General features: G+C 40.5%; 1 protein-coding gene across 2 annotated transcripts in view; it reads left to right on the top strand.

Annotated features, from left to right (window-relative positions):
- Nucleotides 1-1,444: 1,444 nt before the first annotated feature.
- PDK3 (pyruvate dehydrogenase kinase 3) overlaps nt 1,445-18,928 on the top strand; it is a 54,328-nt gene continuing 36,844 nt past the window's right edge. The window contains exon 1 of one of the 2 annotated variants that reach the window (XM_053971587.1): nt 1,445-1,616. In XM_053971587.1, the coding sequence (XP_053827562.1) occupies nt 1,511-1,616 (106 nt within the window). In that variant the 5' untranslated portion in view covers nt 1,445-1,510. Of the gene's footprint in view, nt 1,617-1,905; nt 1,983-18,928 lie in introns of those variants that run through there. The other variant, XM_053971588.1, reaches the window with a different exon arrangement.

The following is an 18,928-nucleotide window of genomic DNA, read 5'->3' as shown; positions in this document are numbered from 1 at the left end:
TCCAATACCTTGCTTCACTTTTGATTCTAGCCATCAAAATTAGTGTTCAGATGCTTTCTTAGATAAAAATGTGACTTTTTCAGAAAATTTCAACTACTGCCACACATAGTGAACTTTGTTCTGCTAGCCTCATACCCACTGTACAACCCAATGGATACCTGAGGGCTGTATTTTGGCTGGAAGCCAGCTGGGCAGGCACGCTCTTATGGACCAGGTGAGACATATTAATTGGTCCATACAAAACCTGAACAGAGGCTGTAGCCAGGTGGGCTCGGGCTGTTCTACAATCTTAAACTGCCAGAGGAGGGTTAGGTTGCACATCAGGAGGAATTCCCTCACAGAAGGGGTGATTAGATAATGGAGTGGACTGCCAAGGTGTTGCAAAATGTGGAATATGTAAAATTTGCTCAAGAAAGGATGTTATTTGATGTTTGAGCTTTGTATATGTTCAAGCTTAATCAAGAAGCAGGAGATTTAATCTGTGAAACAGATAGCAGCTAGCAAGCAAGCTCTAAGTAATGCCCAGCTGTCAGAAAAACAACTTGTTGGTAGAACTGCCTTGTTAAAGTTTAGGGCTTGACATACTGTGATGATCTCAGATGTAGAGGGAGGTTAACAAAGCTTGGGGAGAAGGATGCCCACTGATAGTGGACACAAAGAATGCAGAATTCACAGGCCACAAGGACATCTGGCAGAACTCTCAACATTAAGAAGAAACTAATAAAACTAACTCAGCAACTGTGCTGAAGTCAGCTCCAGCTGGATAAGAGGTGATTCTGGCAGGGGGAGGCTGGGACCACTGACTCGCTGCCCACCGACCCAGGAAAACCCCTGTACCGGAGGAGAGGTCTAATTAGTGTGCCAGGCGAGAGAATCATTAACCAGTAGAAGAATACTGATTAATAAGAGAGCTATGTAACTTGTAGCCAATGACAACTTAATCTTTTGTTTGTTAAAACCTATAATTAGAAAAAAAGTTTTGATGGTGTGCTTGATTCATAGAATACCACTGAGCACTCAAGCTTGCCCAACCCTGAAACAAAATAGTATCTCTCGCTCGAGTATTATTATTGGCTTTTCACACATCAGGTCATGAATCCGATTTTTGTGGACAACACGGTGGCGGAGTGACCGTCCTTGGAGGCGTTTAAGGAGACTGGACGTGCCGCTCAGCGCCACGTGTAGCTGACACGGCAGTGCTCGGTCGCAGGCTGGACTCGATGATCCCAGGGGTCTTTTCCAACTGACCGAGGGCAGCGACCGTGGCTCCAAGGGCGGGCCGAGCCTCCCGGCGCTCCCCACACGAGCCCCGCTCGGCTCCCGCTCCCCTCACGTGCCCGCCCCGCCCCGTCCGCCGCGCGCCGACGTGCGCGTGCGCGGAGCGGGCTCGGCGCTCGCCCCTCCCGCCGGGCCGGGCCGGGCCGCGGAGCGCGACGGGCAGCGCGGAGCGGCCGCGCCCGGGCACGAGCCGCCGCCGGCGGGAGCGCAGCGGAGCCGGGCGGGCCGCGCCATGCGGCTGTGCGGGGCGCTGCTCAAGAACCCCATCCCCAAGCAGATCGAGTACTACTCGCGCTTCTCCCCCTCGCCCCTCTCCATCAAGCAGTTCCTCGACTTCGGTGAGTGCCGGGACCGCGGGGTGAGGGGGTGTGGGGGTCGCCGCGGCTCTCCCGGGGAGCGGCGGCGGCGGCCGGCGCGCAGGCCCCGCTCTTCGGCCGCGGCTGCTCGGCCCGCATCGGGAGCGCGGCCGCGGCCCGGCCCGGCCCGGCGGCCCCGCAAGGCCCCGCGCTGACACCCGCGGGCCCGGGCGCGATGTCGGCAGCCGGTGGCCGGCAAGCAGCCGCTGCTCGCCTCGCCGAGGGGCCGGGAGAGGCGGGCTTGCCCCTCCTTCTTGCGTTATCCTCTGACACGGGTACCATTGGGATGGGGATCAAAATAAGTGTTCCTGACCTGACGTTTTGTGAGCTTAGCGAGTGAAGGAGAGAGTAAGTTAATGGTCTTGAGCGTGAACATTTGAATCTGCCGTGCTGAGATCGGCTTACTTAAAGCTCGGGCATGATCTTTTAACCGCACGTGTGTAGGAGACCTGTTTGTGTAAAATGCAGGAGCACTTCAGGAAATGTTGCTGATGATAAATAGCATTTTTCTTTTCAGAAGCCCTGGAATGAAATCCAGGAGTGGCGTGTGTTGTTGTTAAAAAACATGCTTCCATCTAGATAAGGATAAAGCCATATCTGTATCGGAGGTTATTTGACTCTTGCTTTCTGACATGAGAGTTGTTGAGATTTTATTATCATATAAGTATTGCTGGTAGAGTGAATGTAAAGGCCATGTATAACATTGTGATGCTTAACAGAGTGTTTCTTCATTAGACTCTTACAGTAAGGGACAAAAATGAGCCAGTGTTCAGCCAGAAAGTGATTAAAAGTGAATACAATTGCACAATTATGGTAATGGTATTAGTGAAAGAATGTTGTAAGTACAGAAAGCCAGTAATGGGCTTGTTATATCATCTCAGTGAAACAGGATTTTGTACTGTTTAAAAAAACCCAACAAAATCCCTTGTGTTCACTTAAAGGAGAACCTGACTAGAAGCTGTGCTTTCTTTCTCTGGTCTCCATTCACCTGAATTTGTTACCTCTTCCCCATCCCCTCCTGTGCTGCTGGGCTTCTTCTCCAGCATTGGTGCTTCTTATGCTGTGTCTTTCTGTACTGGCAAGAACAATGGCCTAAAGCTTAGAACATCTTTATTTTAGCCCTGGCACTAAACAAATTGTGTCACCATAGCCTATCTGAAAGTTGGGTTTGTGAATTGTTGCTGGGGAAGTATTGGTGTTTGTGAGCCTTTTCAGTTGTTACTAAAAAGGTGTAAAGATTTCAGGATTTGCTTTAATGCCTTGGATGTTTGGACAAAACTTCACTTTTTGTTAAGGATTTCTACAGTTCTATGTTGCCCTGCATTACTGTTTGCCTTTGGACATCTCTTCTGTGGCAGCCTTTTCATAAGGCATTTGTTTTAACACTGTAGTGCCTGTAATACTTTATGGTCTTGTGATTCTTCAGAAGAAGTAGTTTTCTTTTACAAATTTAAGCCTGGCTTCTGTTACTGAAAATGAATAGAGTGAGATCAGGAAGTTACAGCCTGGCCAGCCTTATTCTTTAGACGCGCTCCAGTTGTCACTGGATGTGTCATTGGAATATTCTGTGTGTGTGGCTATGTATTTAAGGGTCTTCATGTCTTAAGACTGATGGGAAGCTATGTAGTCACTGACATTTAAAACCTCTGAGGAAAAAAAAGTCTATGGTTTAGTCTTGAAAAGCCACCAGGAGTTTCTAAAATTAGTAGGTTTATATTGTATCAACCTTGCTAAACCTATCACCTTGATCTTAATAAGTTTTATGGGCCACTTAACATCTCCACTTACTTACTCTTTAATGCCTGTATTTATTTGGGAAAACTCAAGTAGGAAAATTACAGCAGTTTAAGCAAATAAATGGAACCCAGTGTAGTTACTTAACATGATCCTAAATGTTTACAGCTTTGGGTAATTTCAAGTTCAGCTGGAGTCTTCATAGGCCTAGAGGAAAAATTGACATAAAAATGTAAGTGATAGTGCAAAAGGCCTGGACAATATGCACCATGTCAGGGAACTGTATTACTTATATCTGAGTTAGCCAAAAAAAGAATTTGCTGGTGTCGCAGGACACAAGTATTCAAGACAGAAAATATGCCAAGTATAAGGAGCACAATACTCAAGGTGCAGTTCAGTTGTGTTTGTTAATTTTTAAGAATGTATTGATGGGAAGAAGACACCGTTTTGTGGTCAGCTTATAGAGGCTATTTGGTGTCTCACTTCAAAATAAATCATCTTTTTAATTGAGCTACATGAATGTAGTGCTAGTTTTACAAAAACGTGGCTGAATTTTCAACAAATGTTGAAGAAGAGTAAGCCCAAAGGAAATGTGTGAATAACCCTATCATGGTTGTCTGATTTTGTTGTCTGATGCACATTTCTTATATGGAATTTGCACTTACTGTGATTTGGATTTGTGTTTTTCAAGGAAAGTTTTGAAGAAAGTTTTCCGACTTAATTTCTGATGATAGTGAAACTACAATGTGTTCTTTATGTCTTTTTTTAGTATTAGTTGTATTGGTTTAGACTGAGTTGACTTACAAATTTGTAAAATTCTGGTGAGTCAGGGAAGAGAAACTTAGTATTTCTTGTGAGCTGAAGAGTCTCTTCAAAGATAGTTGGTGGCAGTGTATATTGAGGTGCAGCTTGGGCTTTTTTAAATTACTGACTAGCAGTATGGGTTGTATGGAACACAGTTGTTTGCATAGTGAGGCTGTAGAGCCTCTATTTCTTTCCAGTGATATAAATTAATGACATTTACTTTAAAACTTTCGCTGCTTAATTCAGCTATTTAAACCACTGTAAGAGACAGTTTGTTTAAAGTAGCGTGCTAGTACTAAAAACCTGTGAGGCAAACCAGAAGGCAGTAGTTAAGGCAGTGACATTTGCTTGGTTTCTGAGGCTGAGTCCTGTTTGTATCCATGTCCTGTTGAGCTTGCAGCTGTCTTTGTAGCTGCTGTGAGTGTGTCAGAGGTTACTGTGCCGTGGGCTTGGGACCTCTGTGTCAGAAAGTCTGTGCGTTCACTCTGTGCAGCATTTTTCTTCCTTTCTGTGTGTACACTTTCTGTTTGCACACTCCTGAATTCTGTTCAGGCAATTTGTTTTATTACAAAGTGCGTTTCCCAAGGTTCTTTTACAGTCTCGTTCCTTTGCAAAAAGAATGACCTTCTGTAAGTGTGTTTCAATATAAACAAATTTTGACCTTGTTTAATGCTAGCATGTCACTCCAGGTTTATCCAGGCCTCCATAATTATTCTGCTCTGAAAAAAAATGCAAAACTCTACCAATTGGATTCAGCTGTGTACTTCCAAACTTCAGTAGTTCCTCTGGAAGTTGGTTTTTGGTAGATTTCCAAGTGCAGTTCTACCTTAGTGACCCAGACTAAATTAATTACTAAAATATCTTTTTTGAAGTGAACTTATAAGTAGAGATGTCATCTAACATTCAGGTCCATGGATCTTTGTACATTTTGGGGGCTAGACTGTTTGAGGGAAAAAATGCCCATTTTGGAGATTCATATTGATGGAGCATCTCAATTTAGCCTTGCTTCAGCATGTAAGGTGGGCCTTAGACAGTGACAGGTTAAGCCAAAATACCCAATGCTTAATCAGCAAGCACACACATGGGTAACCAATTGGTCAATCCTTTGCCTGGGGAAGTAATAACCTGTCTGTTTGAGGAAAGCAGAGTTGCTTTTCTAGGAGTGTCTTAGCATTTAAAGAAGACACCCAGAGACGTGAGCTGCTGGTGCTTCCCCTGCAGTTTGTCCTTTGGCGTGAGCCAGCCTGGGAAAGCTGCACGAGTGAACCCTGCCCCAGCTGGCAAGAGCCACACAGCTGCTCGTTTACTGAGGGGTACCTCAGTTGTCAGTAAAGTTACTGACAAATGTTTTGTCAAATGAATGGTTGTACTGGAAAGGTTACATATAATTAAGCACAAATGAAGAGATGAGTGAAGTATAAATGGTGTAATCCTCTGATCACGCATGAGAGTCATTTGAAGCTGTGCTAGTGCTGTGTTGTGGATGTGTGCCAGGATACTGTACTCATGTAATCCTCTTGTTGCTGTTGCTCAGCTGACCAAGTGTCTGAAACCTGAGTCTGAGGTGTGCTTTGTCAGAAATATGAACCATCTGCTTTTGGGGCTTGTTTACTACTGAAGCTTTGTTGGCCAGTTGTACCTAGCTATATTCTGTCCCCTTTTGTTTCACGTTTCAAACAAAATGTGTTGAATGAATTGTGTACCTAAGGGGCTAAACTTGTTGTTTTATTAGCTCTTATATGTGTCATATATTAGTGTCCATGTACCACTAATGAGTTTGGATAAAAAAGCTGTGCTTGTGCTGAAGACAGAAGTTAGTGAATCACAGTGAATTCTTGTTGTGGAATGTGACTTAGGAGATCCTGATTTTGCAGGTTATAATCAAAATATTTGTGGTGACTGCTGCAGTTAGTGGCATTGAAAAATATCACAAAGGCTGTAATTTAGTAATTTTACTGTACTGAGAACAGCTGAGCATGCAGCAGATAATCACAATGAGTGCATGGCGCTGTTGTGCCCTGGGGCATATCTGGAGGAAAACATGATCAATAGAGCCTTCTCATTTTTCAAATACAATTTTTGGTATGAAATAGTTTAGTTTGTCATATCTGTTAGACTTACATGTCTTGGGGAAACATGTAGGCCTCTTCCAAAATAACATAAAGAGCAAACCAGATGTCAGCATTGCTGTCAGTTGCCGCCATTTGTACAAGCAATGTTAGATTGGGGTTTTGCAGGAGAGTTTATGCCTCATGTTGCCTTCTTGGTAGAGGCATGGATCTGAGCTGAAAGCCTGCCTCTGGAGAGGTAGCTGGCAGATAGAATTTGAACAACATGTGGGGCAGGAAAGCAGAGATCAAAACATGCCTCATGTCTCCAAATACGATTATTAATCTTATAGAAGATGGCTATTGGAAGATTTTTCTACACAAAAAGATATTGGAAGATTTCTATTTTTTTTTAATACAACATTAGTGGAGAGACTGTGCATCTATAGCACTTGCAAAGTTTAGGGCTAGAAGATATTAAATAATTACCTGCTATTTATTGGTTGCAGCTGTGCTTTTTCTGCTGCTCTCTATGCATTGTTCTTAACACCTTAGAATTGATTTAAATGCATCTTCAAAACACAAATGTCCTCTTATCGCAAATGTTAACCATTGGTATGCTGACCACTGAATGGGATCAGAAAGATGAATGCTAATCAGACATTACTGTCTTTTGTTTTCATCTGACTGACTTCAGCTTCCATCCAGCAGTTTCATTAGAGCTTTTTTTGGTAGGTTGGGATCCTTTGATGCCTGGAATATTTTCACTATGTGGGATATGTACGTTGTAGTGGAATTATTTTACATGATTTTATAAAGATAAGTACATTAAATGAGCTATTTGCAGCCTTATGAAAACACAATGGAATTTAACTTTTGTGGCTTTTCTGGAACTTTCAGTATTGTTCTTCAAATTTGTCTTTTGGAACTTTAAATAGAACCCCTTTAGGAGTTTTGTGGAATACTGGAATAAAATTGTTTTACTGCTGTTTAGTTTTTACCTTGAAAGGCTACCAGTGATAGCTGGATGTGCAAGCTGGATTGTCTGCCTGCTTTTGTTCTTGAATTCTTTTGCAGTTACCATTTTTCCATGTCCAATCCTTCATTCCCTAGATCTGGGCATGGATAAAGTTTACATTTCAGAACATAAAAAAGGGTCTCCTTTGAGTGGGCTGTAGCACAGCAAGTAAGCTGGAAGCATTTTTGATGCAACTGTTATTTATAACCTGTTCCTATTTACAGCTGCCAGTTGCTGGCAGGCAGTGATGTTCCAATACTATATATAATATTGAAGGGCTTTATAAGGCCTCATATTGATTGGTTTGAAGGTCTGGAAGAATCACTGTGGTTACATAACTTTGTTCAGCAGTCACTATTGAACTGTGGTATGATAGAGATATTTGTGAGTGGGAGTGCTGTGTAATACTAGATTGTGGTGCATTTCATTTACAGAATTATCTGTATCAGTCACTTTTACAGGCTGTTTATTCAATAAAGGATACTTAATTTCTGTGAGTAATTGAGACTTCATATATTCCGAGTTCAGTATTTTAGTATAGTTATAGTACAAATTCCATAAATTTGTACTAAAGATGATCAAACTGGATCACCAAGGTAATTTTTTTTCTTTCTCATAGAGCCTAAGCATTGAAAATTCTGCCTTCAGTACCTGGTTTGGCTGGCCACGCTTGCCTGTAAGCACAGGCTAGTAGTCTACAAGTGAGCATCCTTCAGCTGATGGAATTGCTTGAGGTTTGTTTCCCAAAACAGCAGAAAATGTCTTAGTCTGGGTTCTGTTTGTCGATGGACTGATCAGAGGAGCTGTGCAATCCTGTGCCTTGGGATGCTGGGAAGGGAATGATCTTCCCCTGCACGTGGATGTGTCTGCATGCTTGAGCTTTTTTGTATTCCCTGAAAGATGGTGTGGTGTGTAAGCACGCAGCTGAATGCCTTGGGTGAAAGAGAAAGGACAAGAACTATACATCTGCGTGAAGCAATAAACAATGCCAGTGGGTTTGTTTATTTCTTTTTAGCAAGTAGCAGAAGCAATGGAGAATGCTGCTTGACAGAAATTGAGGGCTTGGGAAGCTTCTTTTTAGTGGGACAAAAAGATAGGATTTGTAGCTCTTGAAGATCTAAGAATGTTTGGGACACACTTTTCTTCCAGCAACTGGTAGAAATTGTTGAAATGCCTTCTTTAGAGTAGATTTAAACTAATAAGGAGGCACTTGAAAATCTGAAATTAAATTTTGATTAAAATGAACATGAATTTGGTAGCATTCCTTCTCTGGAATGGAAGAACTGACAGCCAGTGATTTAAAAAAAAGCACAACTTCTACAACCCAAGAAAACGGGCTGATAGGGTCTCTCCTAAGACATAAGGAGTAGTAGATGATGATCTGTCAGTTTGAGAAAGAGCAAATCTTATGCAGACAAAAGGTAAGAAAGCAGCAGAGTGGTGTTATGATTTCTAGAAATACTGTTGATTAAAAAAAACCTATGAAAGCTGGAAACAAGGACATCCTGTCTTGGGTTGCAGTACAAATAACAGCCAAGGTGAAAAGTCATGGGATAGAAAAACAGATAAAAAGATGTTGAGATAATTTATAGTATTGGAGGAGAATGCTGAAGTGAAACATTTACTTGATGAAACTAAGTACATAATGATAAAGTCTGTTGAATTAATGTTTGCTTTGGTCTTCAGAAAAAGATGAATTGTATCCAGAATAATAAAGGAAATCACAACTCTCCGCTGACCCAAATTTTAGATAAGCTGAAATATATCTGGATCCTCTTGGCTTAGTGGGTTCCAGTGGAATTAAATCAGTTCTGTGTGTTGTGAGTAGCTGAACACTTTCTTCTGAAAATATGTGTGGCCTGGTGCAGCACAGCTCTTGCTTATGGGCTCCATGGAAGTAAGGAATGGTGATGATGGCCCCAGGGCTTTGGAAGTGGGAAAATACACTGCTTGTCTTTCAGAGAAAAGGAAGAGGAGGACATTAGAGTTAAATCAGGTTGACTGAAGTAGCTGAGAATGATGGACCTAATAATGAAGTAATGCGTAGATAAGGACCAAGAGATAATGAGGTAGTAAAGAGACAATAGATTTTGTTGGCCTGGTCTAATTTCCAAGTTAATTTGATGTGCTAAGCAGCACTAGGTGCTGTACCTGGCTTTTTATGAAGTTTGGCACAGCCCCGTGTGACATTCTTAATTAAAAACAAACAAACAAAAAAAACTCAATGTACAAAATAATGGAATAACTGCAAGATGAGGTTGTTTTATCAGATGTTCAGTGTTATGAGGAGTTGACCTCATCCAGCAGCTGAGCACCGACTCAGGTGCTTGCTCCCCTCCTTCCACCCCCACTGGCATGGGGAGAGAAAAGGGAGGGCAAAAATGAAAACTTATGGGTTGAGAACAAGACAGTTTAAGAAGTAAAGGAAAGAGGAATAAATGATGCACAGCAGTAACTCATCACCCCCCAGAAGCAGAGCTGTGCCCAGCCAGTCACTGTGTGATGGACTTTGGGGGACAAAGCCAACCAGTTTGTTATTGCTGGGCATGGCATCATGTCATATAGAACATCCCTTCATCCAGCTCAGGTCAGCTCTCCTGGCTGTGTCCCCATCCAGCCTGTTCCCACCCCCAGCCCTGCTTGCTGGGGTAGGGACTGAGTGCAGGAGAGAGAGAGAAACCCTTCAGAAGCTTGCAGGTCCTGTTCAGCCGTAGCACAAACACGGCTGTGTCAGCAATGCTTGGAGTTCCAGCTCCGAGGCACAGCCCCCTTCTGGGCACTGGGGAAAACTGGCTCCAGCAGCCAGCTCACACAAATGTTGGTGAAGAACAATTCATAAATACTCTGTGTTGCACTAGCAGTCATTGATCTTCACAGGACTGTTGTGAGGAGTGAATGGTATGTCTCCAGTTCCCCTTAACTCAAATCAGCATAATCCATCATAAGATTAGGCACAGATTTAGGAATTGTTTTATCTAATTCCACAGTTACTATATTAGAACAGCTTTTCTTGTTGCCAGTTATGCTTAATATAATGGCCTTTATTAAAAGCCACCTTTTTCTCAAAACTGCTGAAATATTTTACAGGCTGCTGCTTATCCTTTTAAAAATGTTTGGAGTTCTGTGTTTTTCTGGAATCAGTTAAATGTAATTTTTCTTTTTGGAAATATTAGGTTGAACGGATGAATTAGAGCAATGAACTGTGACTCTTAAGGTTAGTTCTCTTTTTTCTCATGCTTTGTGTGTTATAAGAGGCTATTTTATTGGCTCTTGTTTCCTTTTAACTTTTCTATGTAAATGTGACATTCACGTTTCTTCTGTTTAAACTATTTCCTGTTAGTCTGTAGTCAATGTAAAAAAAGTGACATAGTATTATAAATATTTTCACTGACTTAATTAAAATAGTAGGCTTTTGCAAATTATAATTGGCATTTTTCAGAATTAGGTTTAAGACTGTGAATAGAGAGAGGCAATTTTTTTTTTTGCTAAAAATAATTTACATTTCAACTGCTACTTGTTTGGTTTAGTCCTTGTTCATGCTTTTCTGAAAGATTTTTATAGACTGCAAAAATACTTTCAAATTCTGATAACTAGCAATGACACAGAAGAATCCTCTAATCTTTTTTGTAATATGGTTCGTTAATTATCAGAAGTGTTTTGAAATGAGATGTTTAACAGTCTAATACGCTTTGCCTCAGTGAGACTGAAGGGAAACTGGAGCATGTGGTATTGGCAGTATTTTTATGTAATTGGTTTTAACTGTGTGAGTCTTTGCTCATAAACATTAATTTTATTTATGCTGGGGATTTGGAATAGCTTTTTCTTTGGCAGGTTGTCAGGAACTAGGGGATAAAGCAGGGATTTGTATTTTTCTGGAATGGTTAGAGAGAATTATGGAAGTTTTTCATAAAGGTTAGGAAGGAAGTTGTCAAAGTTGTGAGAGCTTAGGGAGAGTGTTAAAAATTTGGAACATCTAATTATAATCCTCAATGTGAAATACATTTTTACCTCTTCTGGGAGGAAAAGGTGATTATAAGACCCAAGAAGCACAAATCAGTCTTTTCTGGTCAGTTTGTTGTAACACAAGCCGATCAGAGCATCAAAAGGGGGAAAAACGTTTCTTTGGCTTGGTGCTTTAAGCCTCATTCTACATCTAAAAAAAAAAAAAAAAGTTTAAAATTTGTTTTAAAATTTTGCATCTCACCAGAGCAAAACACAAGATCTGTTTCTTCCAGGGTCTCCTGTTTGAAAGCCCCAGAGCCCCTTGGCAGTGGAGGCCAGGGCTGCTGTGCACCTCTGTGCTGCTCTGAGCCACTCTCCCAGCGTAGGTCTCGGGAGCGCTGGTGGCAGAGGAGCCGATACAGCCTGCAGGGCCGCGTTGTTTTGGTTCTGTTTGTTTTAGAAGCCCCTTGTGCCTTCCTAGGGAAGGAGTCTGGGTTGCACATGTAGTTCTAAGATCAAGAAACTGATCAGGGCCATGGTTTCTCCTGAGAACATTTTGGCTCTTCGCCTGTAATTTTCTGTTGGGAGTGCCTGTGATAATGGCGAGACAGAGCTTTGCTGCTGAAATGATTCACCTGACTTTCAGCCTACTCCCAAATTGCTCAAAGGAAATACCGCCTTGGGTCTATAAGTCTAAAAATAGTACAGCCTGTGGGTAACTGGTTGAGTGCCTCTGCATTAAACTTTATAGATACTTTTGATTATTGTGTTGTCTCTTGGCAAATGCATTAAAATACTCAAAAAGTTAGTTTGTTAGAACCAAGTGGTAAGCAGCTAAACTAAACATTAGTTTTAGATCATGGAAGCCTATTTTAAAAACTCATGCTTTTATTTTAATTTGGGTTGTTCTGTTTAACAGTACACAGTGCTGGTTTACATCTTTGACAAGTGATTATCTGATAATCCATTCCTCTTGAGAGGGACAGACGTGTCTCCACTTGGGTCTTTTCTGAGACAGGAAGGCTATGGCTGTAGGAGTTAAAATTAATGGTTGCAGAGTATTGTGCGTCTGTTAATTCCTCCTGTTGATCTGTTTCAGATCAGCAGTAAGTTAAGCTGCTTTCCAGCACAATCGGTTTCATACAGAGCACCATTTACTTGAAACAGGCTTACTGCAGTTGACAAGTTATATATTGTTGTTATTATTATTTATTATTAAATTAGTGTGTAGCTAATATGGCAGTAAACGTAATGATTCACTCCGTGTTGAGCTGTCCTGCTGTGCTAAGGACAGCTAGCTGGCATTTTTTCTTTACCTGTGTTTATATGAAAACATGAACTGGCTTTTTCTCGATGGCAGTGGTATTCCTTAACATGAGCATAGTAATTAATACACATGAGACATAAACCTGCTCACTCTTAGGGGTTTTGGAGATAAGTATTTTTTTCTGTATAGAAATTCAAGAGTAGTTGTGTTTATTTTTTAACTTCTTAAGTTCAAAAGTCTAGACCTTGGTTATGAATGGGATTTGGTCTGGTCATTCACACAATAGGATATAGGCTAGTGTATTCTCCTGAGTGAATGCTGTGCTGAAATTTTCCTTTGGAACAGAAAGTGAACATTGCAGTTGCCCTGCCAAAGAGTTCTTGAATGTGGTATTTGAATTGCATTAATTGGAAATGGTTTATTAAGCTCAACTGTTTTAGTACTTCAGCCCTTGTTTTATCCATATGCTGTGTCACATGACTGTTGGAAAATTTAACTGGAAAGCTAAATAACTTGTGAGTGTCCTAGTTTGGATTGCACTTAGCAGTGGAATGGCACAGAGTGCAAATCAGTGGCCAAACAGTGGTAATAATTGAGTTCTCATCTGTGAACATAAACCATGTAGATTGAGAAGACTCAAGCACCCCTGTTGGAGTGCTTTCCCCTTGGCTGAAAAGGCCCAACTAGTCTTGGGCTGAAAAAAAGAAACAAGTATTTGGAAAAGATTACTTGTAGACTTCAGTTCTTCTGGCTTTAGGCTGGTTTTCCGGAGGTAGTTTTTTGACAGAACTTAATTGACTTCATAAAAGTGATACGTTTATTATAGTTAAGTTAGATATAAAAAATATTTTTTGTTTTTAATTCTTCAAGTTTCATTTTTGAAACTTTGGAATTTCTCAGCTTGGTGGTCCAGTTTCAAAATACAGATTTTTTAGATGCAGTCTGTGGTAGGGAGTGAGGGTCAACAAGTGTCAGTATCTGCTATTATAGTCTATGTGTTCTTTTTCCACTTGCTTCATCATCTTCATCGGGTTTTACAAAGCCTTGTCTGATAGCAAGCAAACAAACCCTGTATACTTTATGTATTTTTAGTGCTTGGTGAGATAAATATCTAGAGAGTATGCTGGAAATATAATCATTTCCATTGGGGCATAGGAATGATTTTAAACTCAGGCTTATTTTGCTGGGCTTTGCTTTGTAGCCACATTTATTGGGACTGTGCAAGCATAGCTTGTTTGTCTTTTAATAAATAGCCCATGTTCCTGAAATGGTGTGTAATCATTGAAGTTCAACTATTCTTCTTAAGTTCTGTTTTCCTACCTTCAGCAGCAAGTTATTAGTTTTAGCTTTTGCCCAGTCTCCTCTGATGCATTGATTGTTTTTGCATATTCTTTTGAAGATTTATTCATCCTTCTGCTTTCACTTTGTTTTGTTTGCCTATACAGGAGCTATGATATATTCTGGAAGCTCAAGAGAAGAGAGTAGATCTGGCTGATCACTCCTTTTTTCCTGTCTTTCTTCCTTTATCTTGTCCTATCTAAAAACAACAGTAGTAGCTTCTGATCTTGTTTTTATGGATTCTGGATGGAGTCCCTTGTCTCTGGTATACAACAGGTGGGACTTTGCTTTTGAGTCTTAAAGTAGTACAGTGTCTCTCTGCTGTTCAGAACATAATTAATGGAGAGAACTAGACCTCTGCCTGCAGTGCAAAGACTGAAAAGAGCACTTTGTTTCTTCTTTTCCTGCCTCCTCTGACAGATGAGTTGATATTCAGAAAATACCGATGCTTTTATGATATGACCTTGGCAGTCAGTCCAGTGACAACCTGGGGATGTGGCAATTGTATTAGGTTTTTGAACTAGGTGACTTTGACCATCATTGTGAAGGACTGTTGCAGGAGTCTGTTCTCCAACAGGTATTCATGCATATGGGAATCTGGCAGCTGAGCTGAGAGCGTTGCAAGCAGAGTTCATAGTTTCTTTCTGCATTTCTGCCCTCTTCTGCAGCAAAATGGAGGTTTGTGTAGGGCCTTCTGTATGGAACTAATCCTTTTGTAATGTGAATCTTGGACAGCACAGTATTGCTCTGGCAGTTGATAGAATTTGCCAGAATTGGATCAGGGCCTGCTGCATGTGTGTGAAAAGCCTCTGCATTGTTCGTGTTTCTTGTTGCAGGAGCCAGAACAAAAGTTTTGTCGAAGTGGAGCTTTGTAAGAGTAATTTGTTTTCTATTTCTCAGCACTGTGGAGTAAAAAGGTAAAAGTGAGAAACAGAAGAGAGGAGTAAATGTTAGACAAGAGTTGAATCCAGAGAGGAGAAAGGAGGGTAGTAGAGAAAACTGAGAGTAGAACTCTGTTTCCTGAGTTTCCTTTGAATGGGTGGTCCACCAGTGATAACATTGATGTGGAACCCCAAAACATTCCCCTTTTAATCTTTTCCCTTCTGATGGCATTACATTCAGAAATTCTGATGCATTCAAGTCTGCTTCTGTGACCTGCGCTGCCTCAAAGGTTCTGGGTCATGTTTTATTGCTATGTTTTTCTTAGGCTTTTTTCTCTCTCTGATACCATCTAGGTGAATAAATGGCATGATTCATTTTTGGTGGAAACTTGTAACAGTTTTTCCTATCTGGCAAAATTGATTTAATATTAAATGTCACCTTTTGGGTGAACTTATTTTTAAATTTTAATGTGTAAGTTTACTTATATTCTCAACTTAAACGTTTGCAGTCACATCATTCTTCAGGTTCATCATATTTCACTGTGTAAGTAAATCCACCAACATGCACTCTCGTGAACGGTGACCATTCCAGATGCAGCAGTCTTTGTATAGCTACCACTCCCACGGTATTTTTACAAACCCTGTGTCTGTCATGTGTACGGTTGCTACACTGAAAAAATAGAAATAGAAAATTAGAAAATTCTTCAGTGACCTTAGTTTGATGTAAAGTCCAGGAGATGGCTGCTTAGATCTGTTTGACTGATGTATTTTCTTATTTTCACAATGTTGAAGGTTGTGTCTGTTGTCAGTCCATTACACTGACTTGTTTTTAAACAAAATAGTCTCATGATTGGCATCACAGTTTCTCATTGGTGCTAGAATTGAGCTGAAGGTTTGAAAGTGGCAGAGAGGAGGCCATGAATATGCTTTTCTGTGTGACTTTTACATAGGGTAACCGATGAGCCCAGACAGGTAAGACTGTTCAGAAGATTGAAGGTGGTAGAACATTTATTAAACAGTTCCTTTTTTTTAAACCTGTGGTGACACTTGACATTTCAGTTTTTGTGCTAGCTATGCATGCAATAGTAATAACTTGAGGATTAGTTCCTTCACAAATATCTTGATTTTTATTGTCATTTTTCTGTCAAAGTAGCTATTACTGTATAATTTAATTTATGCAGTCTGCTGTGTTTTTTCAAACTCTGACTTGATTCAGAGTTTCCACTTTCTGCTTGTTTCCCTTTGCAAATTTGCACTGCAAATTTCTCCTTGCAAGTGGTTAACAGAATATGAGGTGTCCACTTTCTTCCTCTTGGGTCATGAGAGAATTAGGGCTACAAAGAATGTTAGGCCATGTTCAGTCTAATTTCATTTCAGAGACTGAATCATCTAGCTTAGTGTAATTTTGGGCAGACGTCTACCTTCACTTGTAAAAGACATGTCTAAATCGCATCAGGTTGCTCTCTTTTACAGTGCTTACCATCAGGAAGTTTGTGCAGATTAAGAGTTGAATCTTCTGCAGTTTGAGTCCAATGCTTGTTTGGTTCTTGATAGACAAGGTTACTGCTGCTTTCTCTGTATTGAACTGTGAGGCCTTGGAGAGCATTGCTGTGTTCTTTATTTATTTCTTCTTGGGTAAATCCATCAGATTCACTCATTCCTGTGTCACAGACTGTCTTGTTGTTATCTTGATTTCTGTTGCATCCATCTATGCTTTTAGAAGACAGTCAAAAATTTGTGTAATTTACCAGTAGAGTGGGATGTTTTATGTGTGCTTCTTTAGCCTGTTGGATCAAATTCTCAGTTAAGTTGGAGCACTGTAGGTATGATCTTAGAGTTTTTTAATCAGCTTGGAAGTGTAACTTCATTAAGAGCAAAAATCTGAAGATAATCTAGCCTCTTGACCCTGAATTAACACCTAATCCCTTAGAAAACGTAATTAGTTTATAGGGTTATTTTCTACCAAGGAGAGTAGTATGGGATTGCTTTGTTCCCTGCAGTAGAGCAGACCTGTAACAAAGAGGTTGCATCCTGTCTGGTTTGTTCTTTTTGTTGCTTTAATGTGATACTTGTTGAAAGAAACTTGTTTCAATGCCTGACTTTGGTCTGCACAATTATTCCATTTGAAGCCACAAACCTGAATTATTGTTCAATTGCAATCAAGTATCACTGTTTTACAGACAGTGGGAAACAAATGGTGGTGGTGTGTGCAGAATTCTGAACCCTATATATCATGAGATGCCTTACTTGATTTTCTCCTTGGCTTTGTGGATAAGAAGTCTTCTAGTATTTCCATTTTCAGTTTCTTAAAAGCATACTTTTAGAGTTTAATTTTTTTGAAATAAAGCTAAATACACCCCTTGATGCCTAGTGCAGTGTGGTTTCCACTAGGGCATAGGATGACTTTTCTTTCTTCCATTTTAATTCATACAAAGGTAAGCGGGTCATTGTTTCATATATTTGTGTTCCTGAGTAACTTGTTGAGATGTAAATCAAGGAGGGATTATTCACAAACTCAACTTCCACTTTAACCCTGAGAGAGTGGTTTCAAATTCCTTTGACCTGAAACTGATAGATTTAGACTGGATTTAGCCTGTACTGTTTCAGACAAAAGCCTGATGCTGGCAATGTATATTGACCCTGCTAGAGTCAGAACAAAATCAAGAAAGATTGCTGTATATTTTGAAAAATAGATGGAATGACTAGATGAAAATTAAAGCCAGCCTTTGAAAAAAATGAAACTGACTATGGCTAAACATGCAGAAGTTTAATTGCAGCTTATTAGAATGCTGTTTCTGGAAATATCTTTAGAAGTAAGACTGACTTTATCATATGTGCAACTACCATATAATTTATAATAAATTATATTAAGAAAATACCTCACATACAGACTAAGGGATTTTATTCCTTAGTGTGATGTCCCTTCTTTTGATGGACGTGGTTGTACAGATGTTGCTGTGAGGAACAGCATCCAAGGAGCAGTTTTAGGACACAGTTTGCTTTTGCTTTGAAAGCTGGAGGATATCTAATTACTGCTGCTCCAGGTGGGTAGCCATTCTCTCTTGCCATGCATGTGCAGGCAGGTAACTAATCTGATGCTAAATGCTGAAGCAGCTCTGTGGAGGCTCTCAGGTAAACTGAGTGCAACTAAGGAGCTGATACAAGGACCCTGTGCCCCAAACCAGACAGATCAGCTGAACTTACACTGAAGTGAGCTTATAAGCAGAGAAGTCTTAAAAACCAGAGCTTCCTTTCCTCTTCCTGCACTGAACATGCAAAGGGACCCCAGAGGGCTCTGTAGCTAAAATGTAACTGTACAAAAGGGCAAGGCAGCTCCTTAAAAAGAGATGGCTTAGAACTGCTGGGGTGAGATAGGTTGAATGGAGATGTGCCCTTGCACGTGGGAAGAGAGGGTGTGAGTCTCTTCAGGCAGTCATGCTTGCCTGTAGCAGCTTTTGTTTGCATTGCACAAACCCATGAGCTGTGGGTTCTTGTTCATAATTTTCTAATTTTCTGTATGGACTGTCTTCATTCATTTTGCTTTTTGTCACCTAGAGAATCACTGCACTTGCTCTCAGTTACTCTTGGGAAGAAGCAGTTGTTGTCTTTGTTCTGTGGGATTTTTCTGTCAGAAGGTTTAGACTGATCTGAGTCAGAGTCTTTCCTGCTGTCCAGCCTCAGTTTTTCAAGACCTGCTGTATACAGTGACTTGTGAACAAACAAGTGTCTGTCCTCTGTTGTAGTTGAATTGGTATCTAATTACTTGAAAGATTGAACTCTGAAGTCATTACTGTGCTTCACAGAAAACATGTAATGTCTTGTTTCCTTTGTCTAATTTTGACAGGATGTGTGTATTTGTAATTGAGGTGTGAAAATGGGAGCAAGTAAAATAAGTCCAAATGTTTACTGGAAGAACTATAATGGAATTGGTAGCACTCTCAGAATTTAGTGAGCCCCAGATTGATGATACCTAAATGAGCAAGAAAAAAAGGGAAATCCTAATCCTTCCTGCATATTCCCCAGGCAAATGTTAGGGTTTGGGAACTAATCCATCAATGCACGCTACCTATGCAAAGAAGGTGAAAACTGTGATTATAATGGGACTGTCTCAAAAAGTATCTCCTTGATTGTGCTGGTTGCATTGTACATGAATCTTGCAAATTGTAAATCTCTGTGATTATGTGCCTAGCAGTGCTTTTAACATTTTCTGGTTTGCTTGAACATAATTTATAGCTCTCACATTATGCCTTCACTCAGAAATT

This window comes from Vidua macroura, chromosome 2 (genome assembly GCF_024509145.1).
Source record: "Vidua macroura isolate BioBank_ID:100142 chromosome 2, ASM2450914v1, whole genome shotgun sequence".
NCBI lineage: Eukaryota > Metazoa > Chordata > Aves > Passeriformes > Viduidae > Vidua > Vidua macroura.
This window is presented reverse-complemented; position numbering and strand designations above follow the sequence as displayed.